The sequence below is a fragment of the Neocloeon triangulifer genome, unplaced genomic scaffold, assembly GCF_031216515.1.
Source record: "Neocloeon triangulifer isolate White Clay Creek 2 clone unplaced genomic scaffold, ASM3121651v1 ptg000001l, whole genome shotgun sequence".
Classification (NCBI taxonomy): domain Eukaryota; kingdom Metazoa; phylum Arthropoda; class Insecta; order Ephemeroptera; family Baetidae; genus Neocloeon; species Neocloeon triangulifer.
In genome coordinates, this window is record NW_026775544.1 from 3,423,274 (window position 1) to 3,447,527 (window position 24,254).

At 36.9% G+C, this 24,254-nt stretch overlaps 3 protein-coding genes across 6 annotated transcripts; 1 reads left to right on the forward strand and 2 right to left on the reverse strand.

The window, feature by feature from the left end:
• Positions 1-794: 794 nt before the first annotated feature.
• LOC132198367 (U1 small nuclear ribonucleoprotein A-like) lies at positions 795-2,557 on the reverse strand. The gene is made up of 6 exons (XM_059622369.1): positions 2,397-2,557; positions 2,062-2,161; positions 1,733-1,905; positions 1,490-1,664; positions 1,333-1,432; positions 795-992 (listed from the first exon to the last, which is right to left on the reverse strand). Exons 2-6 carry the CDS (start codon positions 2,129-2,131, stop codon positions 833-835), a joined length of 678 nt encoding a protein of 225 aa, XP_059478352.1. The 5' UTR covers positions 2,132-2,161; positions 2,397-2,557; the 3' UTR covers positions 795-832.
• On the forward strand, positions 2,551-6,833 carry LOC132198320 (endoplasmic reticulum lectin 1). Of its 4 annotated transcripts, XM_059622291.1 has the most exons (10): positions 2,551-2,818; positions 2,881-2,970; positions 3,035-3,127; positions 3,478-3,619; positions 3,670-3,928; positions 4,272-4,392; positions 4,534-4,608; positions 4,736-4,774; positions 4,829-4,981; positions 5,169-6,833. In XM_059622291.1, exons 1-10 carry the CDS (start codon positions 2,654-2,656, stop codon positions 5,793-5,795), a joined length of 1,764 nt encoding a protein of 587 aa, XP_059478274.1. In that variant the 5' UTR covers positions 2,551-2,653; the 3' UTR covers positions 5,796-6,833. The 4 variants fall into 4 exon arrangements, with proteins under 4 accessions (XP_059478274.1, XP_059478291.1, XP_059478283.1 ...); XM_059622308.1 differs by lacking the exon at positions 4,534-4,608 and having other exon boundaries at positions 5,169-6,830; XM_059622300.1 differs by lacking the exon at positions 4,736-4,774 and having other exon boundaries at positions 5,169-6,828.
• On the reverse strand, positions 6,115-24,131 carry LOC132198311 (protein kinase C). Its single transcript, XM_059622279.1, has 13 exons — positions 23,371-24,131; positions 12,110-12,170; positions 11,766-11,925; positions 11,583-11,709; positions 11,298-11,433; positions 11,107-11,240; positions 10,842-11,046; positions 10,639-10,787; positions 10,450-10,575; positions 10,102-10,395; positions 9,782-9,970; positions 9,578-9,724; positions 6,115-9,521 (listed from the first exon to the last, which is right to left on the reverse strand). Exons 1-13 carry the CDS (start codon positions 23,713-23,715, stop codon positions 9,354-9,356), a joined length of 2,241 nt encoding a protein of 746 aa, XP_059478262.1. The 5' UTR covers positions 23,716-24,131; the 3' UTR covers positions 6,115-9,353.
• Positions 24,132-24,254: the final 123 nt, after the last annotated feature.

Genomic DNA, 24,254 nt, shown 5'->3' on the forward strand with positions numbered 1-24,254 from the left:
ACCTCTTTCTTTTGCACAGCTCTTTCTAAACCAAGAAGGAGAGAGCTTTTTGCAATTAATTGCATTCAAAGGATTTTTTAAACAAAAAGAGAAAGATAATATCCAGTTTTTTCTTTTTGACAGACGAGTGCATTTTTTTTTTGCGACCTATTCTTTCCGAAATCACCTTAATTTATCACAAAAAATGTGATAAAAAGCATCCAATTATTTTCGATCCTTGGAAAATTTATACCTTTTGTCGTAAGCATTGTGGCCAGGAAAAAACAGTGAAATTTTCCATTTTTTATGGCTAGCATATAAGCTTTTTGTTGAATTGAATTAATTCATTTAAGCGTAAAGGTACTTTTTTTGCTATTTATAAAATATTTTATGCTTTTTATCCTAAAAAATAGCCACCTCAAATGATGAGCACAATATTTTTTTCTCCTATAACCTCTGCGAAATGGTCTTTGATTTTTCACAATATGTGCATTATATTTTCCACTGCCTGCTATCTACTGATATAAAACAGATTCAATCCAGTTGTAATTGTGTTTGGCCTGTGCGTAACAACAATTGCTTCTTCAATTTTAGAAAGCATGTTTTAACATGATAGAGGCAAACAACCGCAATTACTCAAGGTTATTGCGAACATGAGTTGCAAAAGCGGTTTATCTTTTATTTTAAACTTTACGTGGCCTCCAGCAAATTTAATGATCCTAAAATAGTTTATCACGCTAGATTTAAATTGGCAAGTATTTAGGAGACGTAGAAAAAGACACCTAATTTTTATGATATTGAAATGATGGAAATGATATACATTTAGAACTATTTCGGACATGAAACTTCAAAGTTATTTATTAGCGTATGTGATTTCCATGGCATTAGTGGGAGTGATTTTGAATCCCTGAAGTGCAGTCATTGCCGCCGCTGATTGTCCTTCACTGTCAAACTCAACGAACGCTATGTCGTGTCTGTTTGGTACTAGCCGAACTTCTTTGAAGCCGGGAAACCTTAAATTAAAAAAAATGTATCATTATTAAATTAATCATCTTGACTTTTTTTCATTAATTTGTATTAGACAGCAGGGGGATGTCAGATCTGCATATCATTTTAAGCAGCGCCTCAGCAATGCCTTGAATGGCACCAAATTTCCACTGGATGCTCTTTATGACCTTTACCAGCAGTGAGCAAAAAGGAAAAGAGGGACGGTGGTATGCACCAGATGTCCTGCTGCACTTCTCCACCCTCCCAATTTCTCTTATTTTTCTGCTACATGGTGCCATTCCCTTCCAAAGATGACCGAAAATCGGATCCGACAACCCCTGTTCGACAATAGAAAAATAAACATACTGGTTGAAAAGCATGGAGAGCATCATGGACGTTGTTTCTTCTGGAAGATTTTTCAGGAAAAGAATCTGGTTCGCAACCTTGGTATCGGTCGGAGCATCAACTGAAAAATTAATTTTCATAATGAAAATTTGCAAATCGTTATAATTAATTTAATTACCATCCATGTCCATTTCTTTTCCATTGGTGTCTCCTTCGACAGGTTCAGTGACCATCGGTGTGGCAGCTTGGGGTGCAGCTTGTTCCCCTCCATACATTTGTCGGAACCTCTTTGAAGGCATCGAAACCTTTAGCCTGGCGATTTCTTCAGCTTCTCTTTTAGCATAACTCAGAACCTTCAAACAAAGGGCAAAAATTAATATTGTATATATTGGACAAATTTCTAGATTTAAATTCAACTTACAAGCTGCTTTTTGTAAAAGAGGAATCCTTGCATGCCGCGAATTGCGTTCGAGGCGCTATTAATGTCCTGAAAGACAATAAATGCCTGTCCTCTCATTTTAGGCGTTTTCAGGGCCACAACCTCCATGATGTAGCCAAACTGAGAGAAGAGGTAGTAAAGCGATCGCTTTAACTCTAAAAAAAGGAAGGTTTGATTCAGTTTGATTAGATAAAAAACTGTATAAAAATATGAAATGAAGACTCTTAACTTTCTTTTTAATATCAAAATATGAGAGTGAAATTATCAACCCCCACTTTATAACAAAATAATGAAAAAAAAACCATACAAACCCTCTTTCTTGACAGATTCATCCAGATTTTTAATGTAAACCGTGTGACAAGGGGCGACGTCCATGGTCATATTTTACCTTTTATCTGCAGATTACGAAGACTGAAACAATAATTTGTTTTTGAATAACTTTGCGAGTGACCTATCAGTTGATTTCTTTATTAGTGAAAAATTAAACTTAAAAAAGGCAAAAAGGAAATTTCTGTTTTAAAAACTGGAGCCTTTCCAGCGTGATGCTTTGTTTACGCGTTCCTTACGCGTTCCGTGGTGCGTTTTCATACGCCCACGTCAAAATTCAGAAACCTTGATAAAAACGAAAACGTTCCCGAGCTTATACCTTTCTTTCTAATTGAATCCAAATCGTCGAATTGGTCGGGCAAACAATAAAAATTCGGCAAATTGATAAGAACCAGGAAATCACCGGTCCACTTTGTCGACAAACACAAACACAAGCTGAAGCACAAAACACAAAAGTGGTGGGGGTTAGAAGGTGGGCGTGGTCGTCCCTAAAGACAGAGACGTCGATGAAAAAATCAAAACAAGCAATTCAGCAAAGAATTTTCTTCTAATTTCGACTTCATTTTTCGGGGGAAAATGCGGGACCGGGTGCTGAAAATGGTGGAGAACCGGTGTAGGGTGCTGTTCATCTGTATTATCATCAGTCTGTGGCCGATGAGCGACGCTTTTGATGGCAAGGCGTTCGACGACACCATCCTCTTCAAAATCAACTGGCCCGGCAAAGAGGGTCTCGATGCCCCGGTATATATAAATGGCATGCAGGGCATTATACTGCGTTTTACTGAAACTTTTCTCAATTCCAGCCTCTGGACAATCACGAGTCGCTGGTGATGACCACGATTAATAATGAAAAATACAATTGTTTGCTTCCGCAAACTCTCGAGGGAGAGCAGGTCTGTCAAAAAACTCATAAAATGTTCGAAATGTTCTGCAAGTCATGAATATTTTTGGCCACAGGATAAGCCAGAAGTCTATGCTGGACCTACTGCCCTGGAGCTGATGCTTCCTCTTTTGAAACAGACTGGTGGCCAATCTCCATGCTCTTACAGAGTATATAATTTTTAATATTAAAGATAAAAATTTATAATTATATTAGATTTAATAAAAAAAAACTAACTTCTTTTTAAATTTTTGTTTAAGAAAGCTATTTATTTATTTTTAAAAGCTAAAAAAAAACAGATGCAGAATGAAGTCTGGTGTTTAAAAAAAATATAATGCACAAAAATTAATTAGTGTCGATGCATTTGAAAGTTTTGGCTAGATTCTTTAATACATATTATTTCTTAATGGATTTTAATTGTTTATAAATTGAGCTAGTTTCTGTGATTCAAATCTGAAGATTTGTAATTATTATTATGTTTCTTTCATCTAACGACTGAATTTGTATTTCTTATTTCAAGCTTGAGTCTTACTGGACATATGAGTTGTGCCACGGCAAGTACATGCGCCAGTTCCACGAAGACCGAGAGGGCAAGAAACAAAAACTCCAAGAGTACTATCTTGGGAAGTGGGACTCGAAGTACTTAGAGAAACTGAGCAAAAGTATGAATTGGTATTTTTAATTGGGCAAAAATTATTTATGAAACAATCAGGTGACTTCCAAGCACTTGAAGAGGCTCAAAAACTCTCCATCCAAGTGAAGAAAATCGATGGCATGAGTTTGCCCTACCTGCAGATCAACATGAGCGATGGGACCCTGTGCGACCTGAACAAAAAGCCAAGGTCCACTCGTGTGCAATATGTCTGCTACCAACACGGCAAGCACGAAATTTACTCCCTGAAGGAGACCAGCACTTGCGAGTACGAGGCAGTCGTTTTGTCGCCATTCTTGTGCAGCCACCCTCTCTACAGGTAAAAATTCATTATTTTGTTAAATTGAAATTAATTTAAACAATGACTATTTTGTACTTCAAAATTGCGTCGAATTTTAAAACTTTTTGAAATTATTTAAATGAAGGAAGAAATGAAGATAAGAGAGGATTCACTTTATGGCATTATTTGGAGACTGCTAAAGGTGCTTCATTAAAAAAAAAAAACTTATCCTATACTTTACAATTGGCAGTGAAAAAAGTTCAAATTAATAATTTAAAAAATCAATATTTTTAATTGCCTAAATTTTCAATGTGTATAAAGTGTAAATTTTTTTTGCCTTTTATTAACTTAAGATAATATGATCACTTTCTTTTTATTTCAGACCACAAGAGACGGGAGAAAATCAAGTTTCCTGCTACCCTCTTGAGAGCTCTCCGAAGAAGCCAAAAAACCTGATCGCCATGGAGGCTGAAAGTCTGAAACTGCGCCACCAAAAGGGCATTGTAAGATTTTATTCCTGTGCTTCTTTCACCCCCAGCTAAATACTTTGAATCCCAATTTTGAGCTTTCCACAAGTGGCATGTTGTGCTGGCACCCAGTTGTTTTAGGTTTGACGTAGTCTGTAGTGTTTTGCTTATTTGTAGGAGCAGTCGTCAAAAAGCATCCTAGAAAAGGATGGCCAGAAGATAATTGTCTCCATTAGTCCAATTGATGGACAGGTTTGTGAGATTTCCCTCAGTTTTCCTTCCTCTCTGTAAAACTTGCACCGTGCTTTTGAATTTATTAGAATTCAATTGTTAAAAAAGTTACCTAATTTTGATCAAAATTTAAAAAATATTATTTCAGGACTCTTTAGAAAGTCTTTTAGAGCACGTACTGAATGATGTATGCCAGGATTTGAGTTAAGAACGATTTTATTTTAATTCGGTTTTTTTGTAGGACAAAGTTAGAGTGGAGATCAAATCATTTGACATTCCTGAAGACAGTGAACCTGGTGACTCTGCGGACAAACTGCAGAATCTGCAGCAAAAGGCAATACTGAGAAGGACGGCCATAAGCAATTTCTTGGATGGAAAAAATTGTTTGACAGGGGTATGTTTGTGTGCATAATCACTTTTGTTAAATTAAAATTTGAAGATGTAAATAAAAAAAATATTAAAAGGGTTAAAATAAACATCTTCAAATTTTTAATTGATTATATAATCTTCTGTAACATTTTTTTTTATTTAAAGTAAATTTAAGGGACCTGCAATAAAAATCTAATTTAACTTTTTCTTAGGGTAATGGTTGGTGGAAGTACGAGTTTTGCTACGGCCAGAAAGTGGAGCAGTACCATGAAGAGAAAGACGGACGGAACTCAATCATCTTGGGCATCTTTGATTTGCAGAGGCACAGGCAGTGGTTGCAAGAAAACCCGCACAAGAAGCCCAAGCCTCTCGGGCAGAGGAAACAAGTTTCGCACCTCTACTCGGGAGGTAGCTTTTGCGAAAAGGTCAACAAGCCGCGCCAGGTCGAGGTCAAACTGAAATGTCTGGAAGATTCCTCATCGAGTGCAATTTCCCTCTACCTGCTCGAACCAAGAACCTGCGAGTACCTTCTTGGGGTCGAATCAACCGTCATCTGCGACCTCTTACCCTACGCAGATGAAGATGGTCTTTTGAACGTCCCTGATTACGGTCAAATCAAGAAAGTGGCAGAAATGATGATGGACAAAATCATGGGTTCGGACGGACACAAAATCCACTTGCTCGATTTGGAGGGGGAGGAGATTCATGGATTGGACGAAGAAGAAAATAAAAATGATGATGCGCCAAGAACGCTAAATTTTGAAACAGAGGAAGCTAAAGAGCAGAAAGGTGAAGAGGAGGAGACTGCAAAATCTGTCGAGGTCAAGGACGAGCTTTAAACCCAAGACACCTATTTTGAGCACACGCAAAACGGACTTGCTTTCATTGTGCGCCGAGCTCGAAACTTATTTTTGTGATTTCCATCTAGTTTTTAATTTTACATGTAATTAACTTGCCTGAAAAATTGAATTTATATGCAAGCCTATTGTTGTTTGTTACCTCCTATGTGTTTGGTCAGGTTTTTATGAGGAAATTAAAAAAAAAAGACAATTATAGTTTGGTACAGTCGTGGAAAGAGAATGAATGCTAATAAAAATGACAAGAATGTTGGTTAAATTTGTCGTTTTAATATGCACGGTGGAAATGAAAAGCAGTAGGTTCAATTTTCTGTTTATTTATTTCACAATCAGAGATGGTAAAATGAAAAATCATTAAATTAGTGAATTAATTCTAAAATCATTCGTCAGTTTGTAATACTGCGACAGGAAATTGTACACTTTGACAAGAAGAATAACATAATTTACAGACAAAAAATAAATAAATGTAACAAATAATTAACAATAATAGTATAATACTTTCAGCGTAATACTCAATGCTTGAAATACTCTTTTGGTAAAATGGGACCACATTTGGCACTGTCTGATTGAAATCAAAAACACTACAGTGATGCCAAAGAACAGAAAAACAGTAATACACAATCCAACAAATACTTTGCGTCTGTGATGTGGCGTGTTCCTTGTAAATAATGATTTTACACTCGATTATACTAAAAATTTCAATAAGAATAACGCACATTGCAAATATCCCTTGATCAAAAAATGAGGGGGCGCACGTGGCCTTCCCCTATATAAATGCAACAAATAATTTACGCGTGTTCCATTGAAAGAAATTCCTCTCGTAAACAACGAAGTTGTTTCGCAGCTTCGACTTCTTTTTTCTTTTAAATTATTTTGTTTCGCTATAGCAAGACATTAAAACACACCGAATTTTATTTCCTTAGTACTTTCATAATCTCACAACAAGCTCTGGAAGGGATCACTGCAGCTAAAACTTGTTTGTCTTCCATTATGTCCTAATGTAATTCAGTAATGCATAGTTTGACATAGCATGTATTTTTATATTTAATTAGTTATCTCAATAATAATATTGGTAATAATAATTAATAGTGTGAATGTAATAATAACTGTTGTAATAGCCTTTTTCAATAAATTTTCCTCTGCACGTGCGCTCGTCGTGAAGGTGAAAAGCAGTTTTGCATTTTTTTTTTTGGCGATTTTAGATTTTTTCACATGTACAGGTTAATAAGAAAGGTACACATGCTCTTGCTCAGCGTCAAGTTCAAGCACTCTCGCGTTCTGATTCACCACCCACGCACCAACTAATTTTTCACACACTTTACATATATCGAAGAAGAGTTTTTTTATATACCCATCCGCACTTACTTCTTGTGGTTAGTTAAATGCACATGCATCACACAGTGTTCAATTATTTATTAATTTTATATAATTAATGCTTGCGTGAATACGTCATTAGCTATTTGCGAAATAACCAATTTCCGCCGTACTCCGCTTGATCTGTGTTATTTCATTTTTCCTCAAACATTTTCTTTTTTTTGTGTTATTTCATCTAGAACAGCCTTCTCAAGCAATGTGCATTCTCAAATTTGTGCTAGTTTTTTTTCTTCTAAAGCGCGCTTTTCCGGTGATTCTGTTTTTCTAAGTTTCTTTTTTCGTTTTAAATATATATATAATTATTTATTATATATAAATTTGCAAATTTCGTTTTTCGCGCTCAAGAGTGCTTACGTTAGTATAAAAACCGGTCGCGGGGCCCGTTAGATTAGACCAGGGCCCACCTGCTTTGCTCCGAGTTGGGTCCTGGCTAAACCTCTGAATCTTGACAAGACAAGGTTTAAAGGTAGCCAGCCATGCAAAGGGCGCCGAGAGCGGTTTTGTTGCACGACCCAAGTGTGAGTGTGTGGACAAATCGCGTCAATAAATGTGTATGTGTGCTGATACGTCTCTGTTTCACCCGTAGGTCAAAAAGAACCAGAAGCGAAAGAAAAATGAGTGCTTACTGAATAATAAGTACAAAATTTGTATCTCGGTTTTTTGTGAGGTGTGTTTTTTTTAATATAACTTTCCGATCGGATGTATATCAATCATCCATAATAACTATATGCATGCTATCAAATCGTTATTATTTATTCTCGGTCCAAGTGGCGAAAGCTGAGGAGAATCGACACCGACAATGTTAACAACTTTTGCATATGTGAGTTTGTGTGTGTGTGTGTGTGTGTTTGTGAGAGAGTTTAATATGTGTGGCATCTGTTTTTAAATTGGCCTATATCCGCTGTGGGGTGTGTGTTAGCTCACCGAACAATTATAATTCAAGATAATAATAACGCTCCAAACGCAGGATAGACTACGGTCCACCGGCAGTGGCACAATAGACATTCATATATAGAGCACAACCAACAAAACAACATTAAAAGTTTAAAAACTGAATTCATCTCTCGCCAACAGTGTGAGATTGAACCAAAGTGCTGTCACAACAGTTTTTTTTAATGTTAAGTACTAAATCGGTGGATCAACTTCCACGATAACAAGCGAGACAAAATAAGAAATCATAAAATGACTGACGTTTTCCTCGAATCTGCCGTACACTCACAACGACCATGTTTGTTCACTTGGCTTCTTCCTAAATGCGAATTTTAGTGTGGTGCTCAGTTTTAATTTTTAATATCAAATCACGAATAGCTGTGCATGCTTGGCTGTGTGACTGTCGAGGACGTGCAGTTGGTTAAAAATCTTATCTGTATCAGCAAGTGATTGATTTTCTTTCCGCCCTGCTCGGCAGCTTTGACTAGGAATGAGTGATAGCTTGAGAGTGGCCCAGTGGAACGGGGACGGCAATTAGACCAACCAAGGTGCCGTCTGCCGACAGCCACACATAGTTTTATGACTTTGCTTGACTGCACTAGTGTTCAGTTGAACCGACTTTTTTGGGCTCGGGTCCAGCGCTCGAACAAGGTAAATTCAATGCTATATAGCGTGTTTCTTAAAATTAATTGTGATGTATGTTTTATGCTTAAAATAAATTAACACGATCAATAAATTAAAATGCAGAGCGACAATACGTCTAAAACAGTATAAGAGAATTCTTCGGAGGGCCTGCCGTAGCACCCTTTTGATCAGACATCACGTTTCTTCTGTACAGAGTAAAATTTCATATACCAATTCACTGGCAAAACCAATTCAATGAAAGGAGATTCGATAAAAACTCCTCCGAGGACAATTTTTGTGTGTTTTTAGACTTGCAAACATAACACGTCTCAACTAGATTCCGAAGAAACATGGCGACAGGAAAATTAAAATCGATTTTTGAGATTCGTTGTGCAACTACAAATCCTCTGGTTCTTGGAAACTCAAACCAGGGCAAGGGAGATACGAAGCCTCAGCGATTCTCGAGAGTAATACGGTGCACCTCTCAGAGACGGAAAACCGAATACGCGGCAAAACAATGTCCAAAAATCGAATACCCACTTGTCGGCAGGAGGAGAAAAGAAGATCAGCGGGATCAGGTGACTGATATTCTTCTGACTAGGCAATTAGTGGTTACTTGTCTGCGTGGAAACGCATAGGATTGAAGTCTGGGTTGACGAAGGAAAAGCCTTTGAATTCCTCCTGGTTAATGGCGCGCACCACGTCCATGTGGATAGGAGTCAGCACAGGCTCCTCCTTGGTGAACTCGGAGTCAAAGTTGAGTGCATCCTTCTTGCTCTTCTGCAAATTGATACACAAAATAGGCAATCCAATATCACAATTAGAGGAAAACTTACAATCTTAGGCTTGAACGGTGGCTTTACTTTTCTCCCTTCTAATGCAACCCAGTCGATTTCTTTGAAAAACGGATGAATCCTAATCGCCGCTTCTTCATTTTGCGAAACTACGCATCCTAACCTCTTTGCTGGGTTTTTAGTCATGAACTGAGATTTCAAGTAAAGTTACAACCACGGAAATTATTGGATTATTGAAAAACATACCCCTTTTAAGATCGACACAGCATCTTTGCTTAGCCACACAGGGTACAAAACGTCGTCGTGCAATATCGACTCGAATAAGTCATCTTCGTTATCTGCCTCAAAAGGTGGCTGACCGGCCATCATTTCGTACATCAGCACACCCAACGCCCACCAGTCCACACTAGCACCGTAATCTTGCTCTTGGAGAATCTAAATTTAACAATTATAAGTCGGTAAATTGGGTAAATTTATTAAAATGGTTTTAAATACATAAAAGCACCATTTCATGATGTTCATCTAAGAAAATTAAATTTATATATTTTTTTGGAATTTGTTTGTACCTCTGGGGCGATATAGTCAGGGGTGCCGCAGAAAGTGGTGGTTGTGACACCTTGCATGATGCCCTCCTTGCACATGCCAAAATCAGCCAGCTTGCAGTGGCCTTCATTGTCAAGTAGAATGTTATCCAGTTTTAAGTCTCTGTACACAACTCCATGCTTGTGCAGAAACTGGAGGGCCAAAGTGACTTCTGCGGCGTAAAACCTGGCTCGAGGTTCGTCGAACTTGCGGGCGCGCTGGATTTGGAACATCAAGTCGCCGCCGTTCACATACTCCATCACAAAGAACAACCGGTCCTTCAGAAACAAGTTTTAATCAATATTTTCATCACTTTTTATTTTAAATATTACTTTTGTTTGGAAGCTAGAATGGAGAGCAGTGAGGAAGGGGTGCTTTGCCGCAAGTGAAAGAATTCTCTTTTCGGTCATCGTGCAGTCAACGTCGTCATCTTGAATGATGACGTCCTTTTTCAGAACCTGAAGTTTTCAAATTCAAGTTTATTTTTTCATTTTCTATCAATTTTCAAATTCTATCGTTACCTTCACAGCATACACCTCTTCAGTCCCTTTCATCTCTGCCAGCATGACTTTTCCAAAACTTCCCTTGCCAAGCACTTTGAGGAAGTTGAAGTTTTCCAGACCTAGTTTCTTTTCCTTGCCTGTTCTTTCAGTCTGCACCTCTGTTTGACCTGATTGAAAATTATTAATAAATATCAGTACGAGGACGAGGAAAAAAATCAAACCGTAGTCAATATCTGGAACTTCTGCATCTTTTAGGTTTTCTCTAATTTTCTCCTCCATTACTTTCTGGGCCACCAGTCTCATGTGAACTTCGTCATCCTGCTGTGAGCCGGTAGTGGACCCTGCTGCTTCGTCTTCGGCAGGCACGTTAAGTTGGGTCAAACTTTTGTCAGAGTGTGAGGTATTTGAAGATCCACTGATTGGCGTCTGCAAATTAAAATTGCAGTTAAAAACCCATTTTGAGAGTTTAATTTCAAATCTGCTTACCTTCGTTCTCCTGGGTGTCAGCTTGTGAGTAGATATTCCCATGGCGTTGAGGATTTCTGCCATTTGTTTTGTATCGATACCACAATTGTTGGCTACATTCTTCTGACAGCGTTTATGGACATTCATATTACAAACTGCAAGACGTTTGGAACAGTTAGTTTGCTTTGGCTATAAGAATTGGAGGATATTACCTTCGCACTGGAGTCCTTGCTTAATAAGGCCATACAAGAGTGAACCGCAGTGATCACAGAATGTAAAGCGCTTATAGTTGTGCACAACAAACCTGTGTGGGACGTTAACATTAAACCTCTGGGCCTGGCCCTGCAACTGGAGAAAGACGTATAATTAGATTTTATTAAATTACTTAGAGCTGAAAATAAAAACCATACCAAAGAATTGCTCTTTGTGTCTGAATTGATAAAAATAAAAGTGAAATAAATAAAACTTGAAAGTCAATTCTATTTTGGGTTACTTACATTTTCTCTTGGTTCCTCTGGTGCACCATCTTTTAAGCCTGGACATTTTGTAACTACCTGGTCGTGACATCTTTTGTGAACAACGCAAGTACACACTTGACACTGATATCCTTGTTTACCCAAACCCCTGAAACACATGATCGGAGTTGCACGAAACGCTTCAATTTTTCGACCAAATCTCACCAAATAAAGTTTCTGCAGTGCGAACAGAACGTAGGTTGTCTCAAGAAAGTTGCCATGAATTTGTGACCGTTGATTTGGTGGACTCTTCTCCTCATTGCGCCCCTTCTTCTGTTGAAACCCTGTCTTTCCTTGAACTCCCGCGGCTTCTCCATTGGGTGATCTGTTTAAAAATCGACACGGCCGTTAGAAATTGCACGTTTGTGAGCCAAGGCTGAGTATTTATTAAATTTACTAGAAGGTGCTGCAAATCAGCAACAAGGCAAGCACGGGTTACAAAACTAAATTATACAGAAATAATATAAGCTTGGAAAGTGATTTAAAAAAAAACGCAAAAATTAAAGTACCTTGTGTAGTCCATTTCAAATCAACTTTGACGTGTATCTTCCCCTGCGGTTCAAGATCAACCTGAAACACAACCAAAATGACATTAAGAATTTTTGTACTGAAACATATACAAAAATAATTTGGCATGAATTAATGCGCTAATTAGAGCAGTTTCTCTTGCCAAACAAGATTTTTTTTTAAATTGTATGGGATGTTGAGAGGTCTAGTCCAGTTCTTAAAAGAGGGACATTTGTTTTATTTGCGAGTAGCTGAAACTATTTTTGCACAAGCAGGAGACACCAGACAAAAAATCATCCAAAGCTTTCAAAATTAAATTCCTGCACATTTCAAGAAAGAATTATTTTGCAAATAATATTTTCCGCGGGTAAAAGTTTCAAATAATTTGAAATCAATAAAAATAAAATTTTTGAAAAAGAATCCATAATTTAAATTATTCTTAAATTTTCTCATTAAACAACGTTAAATTTTTCTTTCATCTCTGCATGTGAAAATATTACTGCACGTGATGAGGGCCAGCCACTTATTTCTCGTCTTTATTCATTCTCTTTTATAAATAAATATTTTTTTTTCGAATTTGGAATTCTGGGCCATGAGCGAGTCGATGTGGGCTGTGGAAAAAGCGGCGCGGCCTCCGCCAGACATAACATCATCACAAGAAATAAGGTGGAGAGGGGGAGGGAGAATGACTTGTTCTCTGTTCACATGCTACAGGGGGCAGTCAAAGGGGTTGGCGCTGCTGTTCTCGAGCTGCACTGATCGATTGTACCGGCGGCGGCTGGAGGTGGCCGTATGAAGGCTGCCTGCCTGCCTCGCCACTTGCGCTCCGCCGCGCGCTCACCTCGCATGTCACCTTGCCCTCGCCGAAACCAGACCTTCCCAAGGTCGTTACACATTTTTGAAACCCCGACAGTGCGAAATTTAGATCCCAGAAAGGTCACGTGTAGGTAAAAAGGGAAAAATTTTGACCATAGAAACAATTTGTGTTGTTGATTATTTTCCTTTTTTGCAAGTTCCGAATATAAAGTGCATATGAAATAGATTTTTTCCGATTTCAGAACTGCTTTTTTTAAATGTAAGCATCTTATCACCGAAACGAAAATCACTATGGAAATATTTATTTAGTTTTATCATGCAGGCGCAACAAACTTCCCTTCAATTGTATTCAAATATTGTTCTTGCAAAGAGTGGACCGCGTGGTTCCGGAAGTGTCACAGGAAGTGGCGGCTCAAAACGATAATGGGCAATTATTACCACTTTAGTGGCAAACCAAAGTTCTGCGTGTGGTTTTTACGAGAACAGAATGCATTGGCCCCGAAAGTACTACAATAATAGAGGTCAGATAATTTACTCTCACAATCAGACATGGAGAGAGAAATGCATAATTTTCGGTGCTTATGCAGCCGGCGTGGTGCATACGTTCGGCAGGTTGCATAAACGATAAATCTGTCAGGCGTGGCTTCCAACTTCTAATGATCAATTAAATTAAATTTATTATTCTAATTATTGGTGATGTAAAATAAATATTTATATGCAGAATTAACTGATTAAATAATTGAAAAATTGTATTGCATCTAAATTATAGATGGTTATCACATATCCTTTTTTCTTTTTTGTAATAGAAAAATAGATTACATGCGTAAATAAACTGGATATTTTTACTGCACAAATAATAAAATGGTAATATTTATAAAAACATCTGGATTTTCAGGAACAGGCTAAAATGCTCTTTTTGTTTCTTCTACTGCACAGAATACTTTCAAATAATCTGTTTGTTAAAATATTAAAAATGAACTTGAACCTTTGGTCAGAAGATAATTATAATTTATTTCTACTTTAATTAATAAAACTATATTTTTTCAAGGTTTGTTGAAAATAAATATTACGTATGGTTTCCTTTTTTTAATTTCTATCAAGTTCTACCAAATCATGGTATTATTTAAATTATTAATGGAAAAAATCTAAGTATTAAGCGACAAATATTTATGACTTAAGTGAAAGAATAATAAAAAAAATTCTTGAAAAAGCTCACAATCGAAGGTTTACGATGATTTAAATTTTATTTTGTTTTTTTCCATGACACAATAAAATGCTCTAAACCCCGTCTTTAAATTTAAACATTAAATTTAATTTGTTTGAAGAAGTTGACACTCATGGAGATGATCATGGGAATGAAGCGATCGGGCTTTTCCTCGTTTCAGAAAATTGTTTTTATTCAAACACGGTCTGCGACCCTATTTCATGAGCAAACGCGCTGCTCGCTGACCAATACAAATTCTTGTATTACAAATCGCTTCATTTCCATTAAATTTAATAATAATTTAAAATTTCAGGGAAATTCAATACTTTGAAATACAACCTATGGGAAGGTAGAATAAGAAAATTCTTATAAAAACTTTGGAATTTTTTTGTTGAAAATAATGTAAAATATTAGTAAACGGTTCAAGGTCCTTTCTTGCCATAAGTGAAAAAAATTCGCATCAAACGACGCGTTAGAATGGAGGGTTGACGCAATTTGAAAAGGAGGAGAGAACTCAGCAGCTGATGGGAGTGCACGCAGCGGCGGTTGTGTTGCAGGAATAAAACAGGCCGGCACATAAGCCAAGCACTTGTTTGACGTCAATGCAAGAAAAGTGAGTGTCAGTGGTGGTGGTGCCGCCGCTGGATGCGCCCCTTCGACGCACACGCGCTATTACCATGTTCGCCATTGACAATTTTTAATCACTAACACGCGCGCCGCCCCAACAATTTATTTATATAATATTCCCAGGCACGCAATCCGAAATTGTTTCCAGCCAGCAACAAGTAGTGAGAGCGAGAGCGCATTCACTCAACAACTATTTTTGGCGGAATGGCTAATTTTAGTATAGAAGTAGTTGTTGTTGTGGTTGCTTGATGATCATTAGGTTGCTAAAAAAGAATAGTTTATGTATTTTTATATTGAAATTTTCTACGTCAAAATTGCCTTTTTCTCCATAATAACGCAATGAAAATAATTAATCATAATTTCAATTTAATTTATGGTACAGTAACAAATAATTTTTTTTCAATTTTTCAAAAAATAAATTAATTTTTGGAAGCCCTATGATAAAGAAATGTTGTAAAATTTAAGCTCAACTTTTCTTATCATTCTTTTAAACGTTTTCCTTTTGACTGGGAGAGTGAAATTTCCGTTGTACAAGCCGATAAAACGAAACACAATCACAAAACCACTTTTCCTAGCCTGATTTCATTCTTTTCTGCTTGATAATATTTATCTGAAGGGAAATTCTGGGGTTTTAAAAGCAGTAACGCTACACTTGAAAAAATGGAAATAAGACAATTAGCATTATTTTGGAAATGAAGCGATCGGGCTTTTCCTCGTTGCAGAAAATTGTTTTAATTCAAAAACAAATGGCTTTACCAGTTTCGGTCACGGTCTGCGACCCTATTTCATGAGCATTATTTTGTTACCTATAAAATTATAGTTAAAATATCATTCTTAATATTCAAAACTTCCAACTTCCTAATTGCAAAATTATACTTAACCTTAAGAAATTAAATATCGATTAATTAATGTTGCTGCTGTTAAATAATTTAATTCAAAGCTATGTAATGTAAAAAAAGCAAGTTTTATTTTCCATTAAAACGAGCAATTAAAAATTAATATTGTCCTGGAATTGGATAAATCGGGATAAATCTTGCAGCTCTGTTTTGCATAAAAAATTAATTAATTCTATTGAAATTTCATTTGATTTGTTAAATTGAATTAAATTCTAATATTTTTTTCTTCTCCCAGACCCACTACAGGAGGTTCAAAGTTTTGATAAGAAAACAAAACAAAGGCGTTCACGTGATTACGTCAGCTTCTTTGGGCTCAGCAGCACGCTCAAAACATAAAATTTGTGATGTTTTTTTTCTACTTTTATGGGGTGCAGGTTGATCCATTGTTTCAAAACTGCAGTCAAATTTTGGCGTGCCAGCAAAAATGTCGATTAGTTAATATGTAGAACAATAAACGAGCACTCAAAGCTAAATCAAACAAGGGATGAGGGGGATGAGGAGCGTACAATATGATATTGTAATGAAATTTATCATGTGGAACATCTCGAGAGGTGCTCTGGAAAGAAGCGCGCTCGTTGCCTGCTTTCCGAGGGCGCGCGCGATGCAACCGGCTCTACTTGTGGCAGCGGCCCATCGACTTTTTTTTTTTTATTTGTCAAATCAGCACACTGGGTTTTCAAGTCGAGAAATCCAGAGGTGCTGCCGAACGCGCTGAAGATTTTGCCTTCATATGGATTTTCTATACTCATTAAAGAACAGCATTTTTTTCAACAAATAAAATTTGATTATCAAATATTTTGTGCAAAATACTAAATTAATGCGATTAAAATTATAAAAATTATTAACGTTACCCATTTATTAAGATATTTATCAAAGAAAACGATTTTACAACTTTGGCATGTACAAATTATAATCCAAGCAATCGAAAGAAACTGCTTTTATGTAAAGCAATATTTGAAAATAAAAAACGTTACTAGTTTTTTGCAGTTTTAATGTAATGCTATATAAATTGCTCTTCAAATAAATATCATCAATCTTAAAGTTTTTTCCAGATCTGCACAATTTATATTGATCGTTTTCATATTATTGTATGAATTTTTTCCTGCATTTTTTCCAATTATAATGTGTAGTTATAAATTATTTTTTTAAACTTGTATTTTTTGTACATCTTGTGTATGGGCGCACAAGAGCGCACCGAATGAAACTGCTTGCACCGTTTGTTAGTGTGGAATGGTGTGGAAGTGCCGGACAACTGTTTTCAGGTGCAATGTTATACATAGACTCTAGAATGCATTACCGTCAAATCTGTGTTTAAATAAAAATGTTAATTTATTGGCATAGTTGCCCTAATTTCGAACCCAATAAACATTTCTTGAAACTAAAATAATTATATAAATGTTTATAAGCAGTCAAAATGGGAAAAGTGGTGAATTATAATTTGATTGATGAAAGTGAAACCACTGAAAAAGATGACAATTTGTGATAAAAGTGATAAAGTTTACATGTATTTATTTCTTTTTAAATACAACACTATCTTGCCATAAACATTAGAGCCAAAGAGTGTTAATTAGAGTTTTAACCCAATTTAGGGATATTATTGATTCATCACTGAAGACTCATACCCTCACGTTTTTATAATTCTTTAGGCCGGAAAAGTAGGTGAGCCTCCGATGAACCTTTTGTTCAAAGATTATAGAGGTGCAAATTATTAATCGCAATTTTTACAAAATAATTTAATTTAGCACTATTGTCCCTTTAAAGTGAGAACAAATTTACGAAAAATCCTCTAACAGAAAAAACCCACCTCCCGCCTTTCAGATAAATGAGTTAATTAATTAAGTGATAGGTTCCTGGATCTTGCTATTTTCTTTTGCGAACATGCTATTTTTTAATTCTTATTGGAACATATAAATTAAAAGTAAAATCCTACAAGGGATAAAAATGTCCCAAAAATACTTATCAAGGTTATGTGTGGTAAAAAAATAGGTGACTTAAATTTATCAAAATGAACCCATTGAAATTATTCAGGGAAAAGTGAACGTTTTAAGGCTGAGAGGGTTTTTTTGCAGGGGGATGCGCAGCCGGGGGTGGCTGTGGCGGACCTGCGAACCCTCCCGCCGGCCGAAATGGGCCGGGCCGAGGCGGCGTGTGCTGCTGCAGTCGCTACTATATACGTCGACCTCGACCTCGTTCTCCATCAGTGCTGGCGTAAACGCCAACAGTCGCCCTCGGAAGCTGGTGCGCGCCGGACGCGCACCGACCCCCGATCAAAACACACAAACGGACGCCGCGGACACCCAAGTGCCCCGCAGGCGTGGCCCGGCTGTGTTTGCCGCCGCGCGAAAATAAATACATCGACAAAACGCCGCCGCAATTAATTAATTGACTGACGCTCGCTCGCTCCCCCAGTGTTGCTTCTTTGTCGGTCGAGTGCAGCTCAACACTGCGCACAAATTTATACTTTCTGGCTCAATCCCTTTATTCATTAAAACAAAATTCAACTAAGTTCTAATTGAGATCTTATTTACAAAGATTATTGCATATTAACAAATAATCATTATGAAAGTGGCTTAAAATAATAATAATTTAGAAAAATTCAATTGAATAGCATTCATTTAAACTTCAGATATTTGCAAGTTTAACCCCTGTGAAGAACTTGTATGTAGCATTTATCATTAATAAATTAAATTTTCAAAATTATTAATTATCGGATTAATGTTTTTAATTCAAGAAAAAATGAAGGATTAAAGAAAGTGTAAATTGATTAAAAAAAAATCATCCACCGTTCAATGATTAAAAAGGATTATAGTAGTGAAAATAATTGCTGATGGAGGAGCTCAATTGTCAAATGGATAGAAAGGGCAACAAAGGACTTTTTAATCACCTTAATCTCTACCGATTACCAATTGCAAGTATGCACATTTAAATTGATTAATTAAGCGACTGAGGACAGTCAGAATTATGCAATTTGACCCCCGTTCCAAGCCGGTTATTGCAAATAATTTGGATCATTAAATTTTTAGGTTGCGCAAAAAAATTATCATTGAAATATTAAAATTTAGGGTGTTGTAAGATTTAAAATAATTATTATAGTCCAAAATAAAAAGGTTCTAGAGGTGCGTATTCCGCACTGTAATTTTTCGTTCCTAATATAATTCTTGGTCATTTCAGCCAAAATTGTGATGAATAATAAAATAAAACATCAATAATTTTTGCTAATTGAATCATAACAAATTAAAATTAAATCATTATAAGCGATTATAAATACCCTCATATTCAGTGATGCATTTGTTGTGCTGTTTAATTATTTAAAAAAAGTTAAACATCCGGCAATTAATTAAATTATTACCGTTCTTAAAAAGATCTTAAATTAGTTTTAAATTTTATTTTAAAAAAAAGGCAAAACTTTGTTCATATCAACCATGAAAAACAGTAAACACTTGCGTAGAAAGAGAATCTGCCAGAAAATTTATTTTGTGCTCTATAAAACAAATTTTATTATTGAAAATTATATAGGTTCATTTTTGTCTTGGAATTTTACGGCACAGAAATTAATTTTTTAATCATTAATTTTTTTTCTCATGTGTCAAAATTTGTTATTAAAAAGGCAATTTCTATTAACTGGTAATTTTGGACCATAAAAATAGTGGATTTTTTCGTTTTGGTGGTGGCCTTTGCTGGAGCCGCGCAAAAGGTCAAGGACTGCGAGCAAGGGGGCAGCGGGGGTTGACGGGTTTGATGGATGACGAGCTGGGGGCGCCTGCATTTGCAGGGAGGTTGGTGCACCTGGTGTATGTGTGTGTGCGTGAGGGTGCGCGCGGCGGCGGCGGCCTATTTGCGTGGCAGGCACTTGACCACGCCGCCCGTACACACACACGCGGCGGCGGCGGCTCGGAGCAAGGAAGGCCGCCGTATCGAGGACACTCGGCCTGACAGCAGCCCCCGAGAAGAGCGGCGTGTCGCTCGAGGCTGCTGTCACAAAGGAGAGGCTGGCCCCTTCATCACGCCGCACTCGTTACCACCGGCCCCCGATCCTGCCCCACATAATTAGCCCAAAAAACACACAACCTCAGATTTTGTCTGCGTGCAAAAAACAAGAATTGAGTAAATAATTTTGAAATACAAAGATTAATTTTTTCCAAATTAAGAAGTGGGATCTATTTATTTCAAACCTGTAATTTAGAGTCTCAGCAGGATTGACTAATTCTAAAATAAAAATAATTTTGTTTTCTCCTGTTTATGCCAAGAGCAGCTGATTAATTTTGATGATGTTTCTATATTCGAGAAATTTTGAAAATAATTTTTTGTCAACATCTTCCACTTTCATTGATGAAAAAAAAATGGTTCTTATAAATTTGACTAATCAACTGTTGAAAGAGTTCCTGGTGAACATTTACAAAATTTGAAAAGTTTAACTAAATAATAAAAATGAAAGCTTGTTTGTAAAACTTCCTCTTTCTTAAAGGAGCTCTATTTTCATATCATTTTATTTTATAAAAGTTGAATGGTCAAAAAAAGAAAGTTATAAGCCAATCACTAATTGTAAGTATAAAATTTAATTCCTTTGCCCTGGGCTGTGCATAAAACAGTAACAGATTTTCTCTCATTCAAAATTCAAAACTGCGTAGCAAAAGGTTTCTGTGAAAAGGTAAAAATCATTATTTACGCATCATTTCAAAATGTTATTGAATAATAATTGGAATCAATTTGTCTTATATTCATCATTTTTCTCTACGCTTGATAAAATTATACATTCTTGGAAAGAAAACGCGATGGGGTAGCAAATTTTATTTAATGCCTGCTACAGAAAAATATGGGGACAAGGATAAGAATGGAAATTAATTAATTAATTTACTGAAAATTTCTCAACCGATTTTATGGGAATATTCTTTGTGAGAAGTAGAAAATACATACATATTCAGTCAATCAATTAAAATTAATATTTTGAAGCTACTCCAAAGAGTAAACAGTGACAAGTTCTACTACACACTGGCGTGCAATTTTGATTGTAATTATTGTCAAACGATCTAAATGAATTAAAATGAAAGATTGTGATTACATGCCCCCTCCATTTTGCCTTATAGGTCAATGTGCCAAAAAAAACACAGAAGATTGCAACGTTTTATGATTACACTATGGTTTTGATGACACAATAGAGATCGGGATTGCAAAAATTTGGGTCTCGTTCAACTTTACCTAAATTTAAAGCGATAAAAACTAGATAGTAGATAATTGGAATATTTGTATGGATCAGTCTGATTGAGTGTGCGAAAGAAGATTTGCAAATTATGGCAATGGGTAAGCTTCGCGGAAACCACAGCAAAATTTAGTGGATGAAACAAATAGTTATGGCGTATTGCCACTTATTGCCTTCTAGTTTTAGTTTATTGTGTGCTAAAAATAATTTTAAAATCATATTTAAGTTTTATTTACACAAAATTGTGTAAATATAATTTCATATTTTTCACCTCCAGTGAGTCCAGAATTAATGAAAGTCGTCTTTAACCTGACAATTGCCATCTATTAAATTTATTATTTGTAAGATAATTTATATGTTACGTTAATCATAATTTTTAAGGAATATGAACCCACATAATCATTTTAAATAAACTAAAATGGGCTAAAATATTGATTGAAATTAATAAATCGTGAAAGAAACTTCTGAGTATATAATAAATGTTAAAAAATTTGTTAACCGAAATTACAAAATTACTGAACAAATAAATAAATGAAATTTCCAACAAATGACAGATATTATTCAAAAATTAAGAGTGCAAGTTTGCACATAGTAAAAAAAGAATACATCCCAATCTTCCAATAAAAATTGTGCAGCTCTAAAAACTTTCTGCGAATGACAAAGGCGGTTTTGCGTGGGCCTGTGCACAAGGATATTGTACCGGAAAAGAGGCAGCAGCAATCTGCAGTCATGATGCGCGGTTGTTTGCGTGTGCGACGCGTGAATCACACACGCTGCTCTTTATGCCGACCGACGTAATAAGCGGCCGAGTGCTAGAAATAGCTCATAACAAGGAAAACGTCGCGCAGGAAGCAAATATGGATCATTTGTTCGCCACCTTTGACCACGAACGGCCTTTCCTGTGATTCTATGAGGCTCAGAAAATACCACATTCAAACAGCAACAAAAAAGTTAGATCAGAGGTTTTTACTTCAATTAATTATTAATTTTGAACATTTAGTAATTAAATGAGCATTTACTTGAAAAAAATTAAAATAACTTTATTTTTAATATTCTTTATCATACAATGATACGATATTTTGCTAATTTAACATTACGCTTCAAAATTTGATGATCAATTTCTTTGATTTCTACGAAAAAAAAATAATATAGTTCATGACAATTTTTTAATTAATTCATTGAAAAATGCATCAGCCCTGCATGAGATTGGTGAATATAAACAGGGAAAAAAAGAATGTAGAATTTCTGTACCCTGCTTTATGAAGAAAATCTTTAACAAGCGTCATTGCTTGCAAAAGTTTTAAGTAAATATCACACGCGTATGGCGATAAGAAAACAAAACTGCCGGGATTTCCTGAGCAAAAAAAAGCGACGGTAAATAATGTCATTTGATGATAACGGTGGTGCGTGCGAGGCTATAATTGACGCTGATTTGACTTTCACCACGCCGTTAATTAAATACGAACATTTCAATGCACTCCTTGTGCTCACTTGGACAAACGAATGCAAAAAAGGAATGCCATTTTAATTATTTAGGGCGCAATAATGTTTCATTGTATGCTTATTTTATTGGCAATAACTTTCACATAAATTACTCAAATTTTAATAGTTTTGCATAATTTATAATTTTATTCAATCGACATTCCAAGGAATTCTTATAAATATCAAACAGATTCGGCGGCTCTTCAAAGGAGCCCAAGCTAAGTTAATTAATTGCCTGATTGAAATTGGTACCGATCCAATAAAAGACCCAAAATAAACAGCTAGGAAGCATTTTCACTTAACATCTGAGCTCTGTTTACGTTAAAAATAAAAGTGTACTTTCACTTTTAAAATTTAAAATAACATCTCTTAAGGAGAAATTGGACTGAAAATTTTAAATTTGATTAATGGAAGCAAATTTGAATTATATTCATGAACTAAAATAAACAAAACACTAAGCATGAAAATTGTCTATTATTTTTAGAATAAAATACTCTTTTCTAAATAGTGTAATTTCAATCACATTTTAGGATTGTATGCATACTTTCAGAAAAAAAGGGTTTATATCGTTGGAACTGGAATCATCTTCAAAATTGAGAATGAGAAAAAAACTTTATCAAATGAACTCTCCACATTTATCGGAGTATTTCAAATTTAGATAGAACTTAAATCTATATTTTTAAAAATTACTTGTTCATTGATAAGACAACAATAATTATGCTCCAATATCTTGTGATTTTTTATTTTTTAAATTATCTTTATGTGGATTCCACTAGTGAAATCAATATATAAAATTATAAAAAAAAATCATAATTTTTTTTTGAAATTTTAGTTGATTCCAATTTTTAGCAAAAAACTATGATTTAAAAACTATTTTGAATAGTCCACCTAATTTTATTATTTCCAGCTTAATTGTGCAAACTGGATTGAAAAACGGAATGTTTGCAACAACATGTGATTCTGACATTTGGGTCGTAAATGTCAAAGACCGAGGCGCGCGGGGGTTGGGGCAGGTGGCTGTCAGAGAGGTCAGTCACTCACCCAAATGTCGTTGTGGTCTCGGTGGGCAAGCTCCTCGAAAGGGATGGTGCAGTTGGCCACGAAGTCGTCCGGGGGGATGGCCGCGTCGTGGAACACGGTGAGGCCCAGGTTGACGGCGTTGGTCACCTCGGTGGTGAAGTTCTCGTTCCACACGGGGTCGAAGGTCTTGGCCTTGGTGGTGGAGCGGTCCAGGTGGTTCTCGTCGACGTCCACCATGACGTACGGGTCGATCGGCTGGTCTTCGGGCTTGCCGAAGGCCATGTTGGCGCGGTGCCGCTTCTGGAAGTCGGTGGGCCGCAGCCCGCTGGCCTCGCAGATCTTGAGTTTGACGATTCCGGAGAACATGCCTGGGTCGCGGGTGGGTCACTCGGCTGCAGGCATGTATCCCGTGCAAATCTCCTCTCACGGCTCGGCCGCCGCGCTAATTACGCGGCCCCACGGTGCTGCTGCTGCTGCTTGCCATTGCGTCACGAACATGGCAGCGCACACCGCGCGCAAGGGACACGACCAACCCCCGGGTCGGGGGCGGCTCGCTCGCTCGCTCGGCGGCTGCCTCCGCTGGCCTCGTCGCCGCCGCACCGGCTTGCCTCGCGCGCTGCTCACCGACGGCCGAAACGCGCTCACAAATTCGGCCGATTGCCGAAGCCCATGGCGCCTACGGACGACGTCTCCTCCCAAGTTCGATTGCACTGCTCTGGCTCTGCCTGCCTTGCCTGCGCGCTGCGCTGCTCGCCACCGCCAGGCCTGCGAGGGTGGGGGTGGGGCGGGTGCGCGGCGCCTGCTGCCGACGACGATCTTCCTTTCTTGCTTGCTTTTTTCCCTTTCGGAGCAGGTGCGGGGAATGGCCTCCGCGGGTACCCGGCTGCATTCGGCGGCCATCTCGC

Bases quoted from the DNA above. Each gene is read 5' to 3' on its own strand.
- LOC132198320 (XM_059622291.1), top strand. From the start codon at position 2,654: ATGCGGGACCGGGTGCTGAAAATGGTGGAGAACCGGTGTAGGGTGCTG. The intron at 3,128-3,477 runs GTATATAATTTT...TCTTATTTCAAG, and splicing joins AATCTCCATGCTCTTACAGA to CTTGAGTCTTACTGGACATA. The intron at 4,609-4,735 runs GTTTGTGAGATT...ATATTATTTCAG, and splicing joins TTAGTCCAATTGATGGACAG to GACTCTTTAGAAAGTCTTTT.
- LOC132198311 (XM_059622279.1), bottom strand. From the start codon at position 23,715: ATGTTCTCCGGAATCGTCAAACTCAAGATCTGCGAGGCCAGCGGGCTG. The intron at 10,788-10,841 runs GTTTGATTTTTT...ATTTTCAATCAG, and splicing joins AGTTCCAGATATTGACTACG to GTCAAACAGAGGTGCAGACT. The intron at 9,971-10,101 runs GTACAAACAAAT...TGTTAAATTTAG, and splicing joins CTGACTATATCGCCCCAGAG to ATTCTCCAAGAGCAAGATTA.
- LOC132198367 (XM_059622369.1), bottom strand. From the start codon at position 2,131: ATGACCATGGACGTCGCCCCTTGTCACACGGTTTACATTAAAAATCTG. The intron at 1,906-2,061 runs GTTTGTATGGTT...TCCTTTTTTTAG, and splicing joins TGAATCTGTCAAGAAAGAGG to AGTTAAAGCGATCGCTTTAC. The intron at 1,665-1,732 runs GTAAGTTGAATT...CTTTGTTTGAAG, and splicing joins TCTTTTACAAAAAGCAGCTT to GTTCTGAGTTATGCTAAAAG.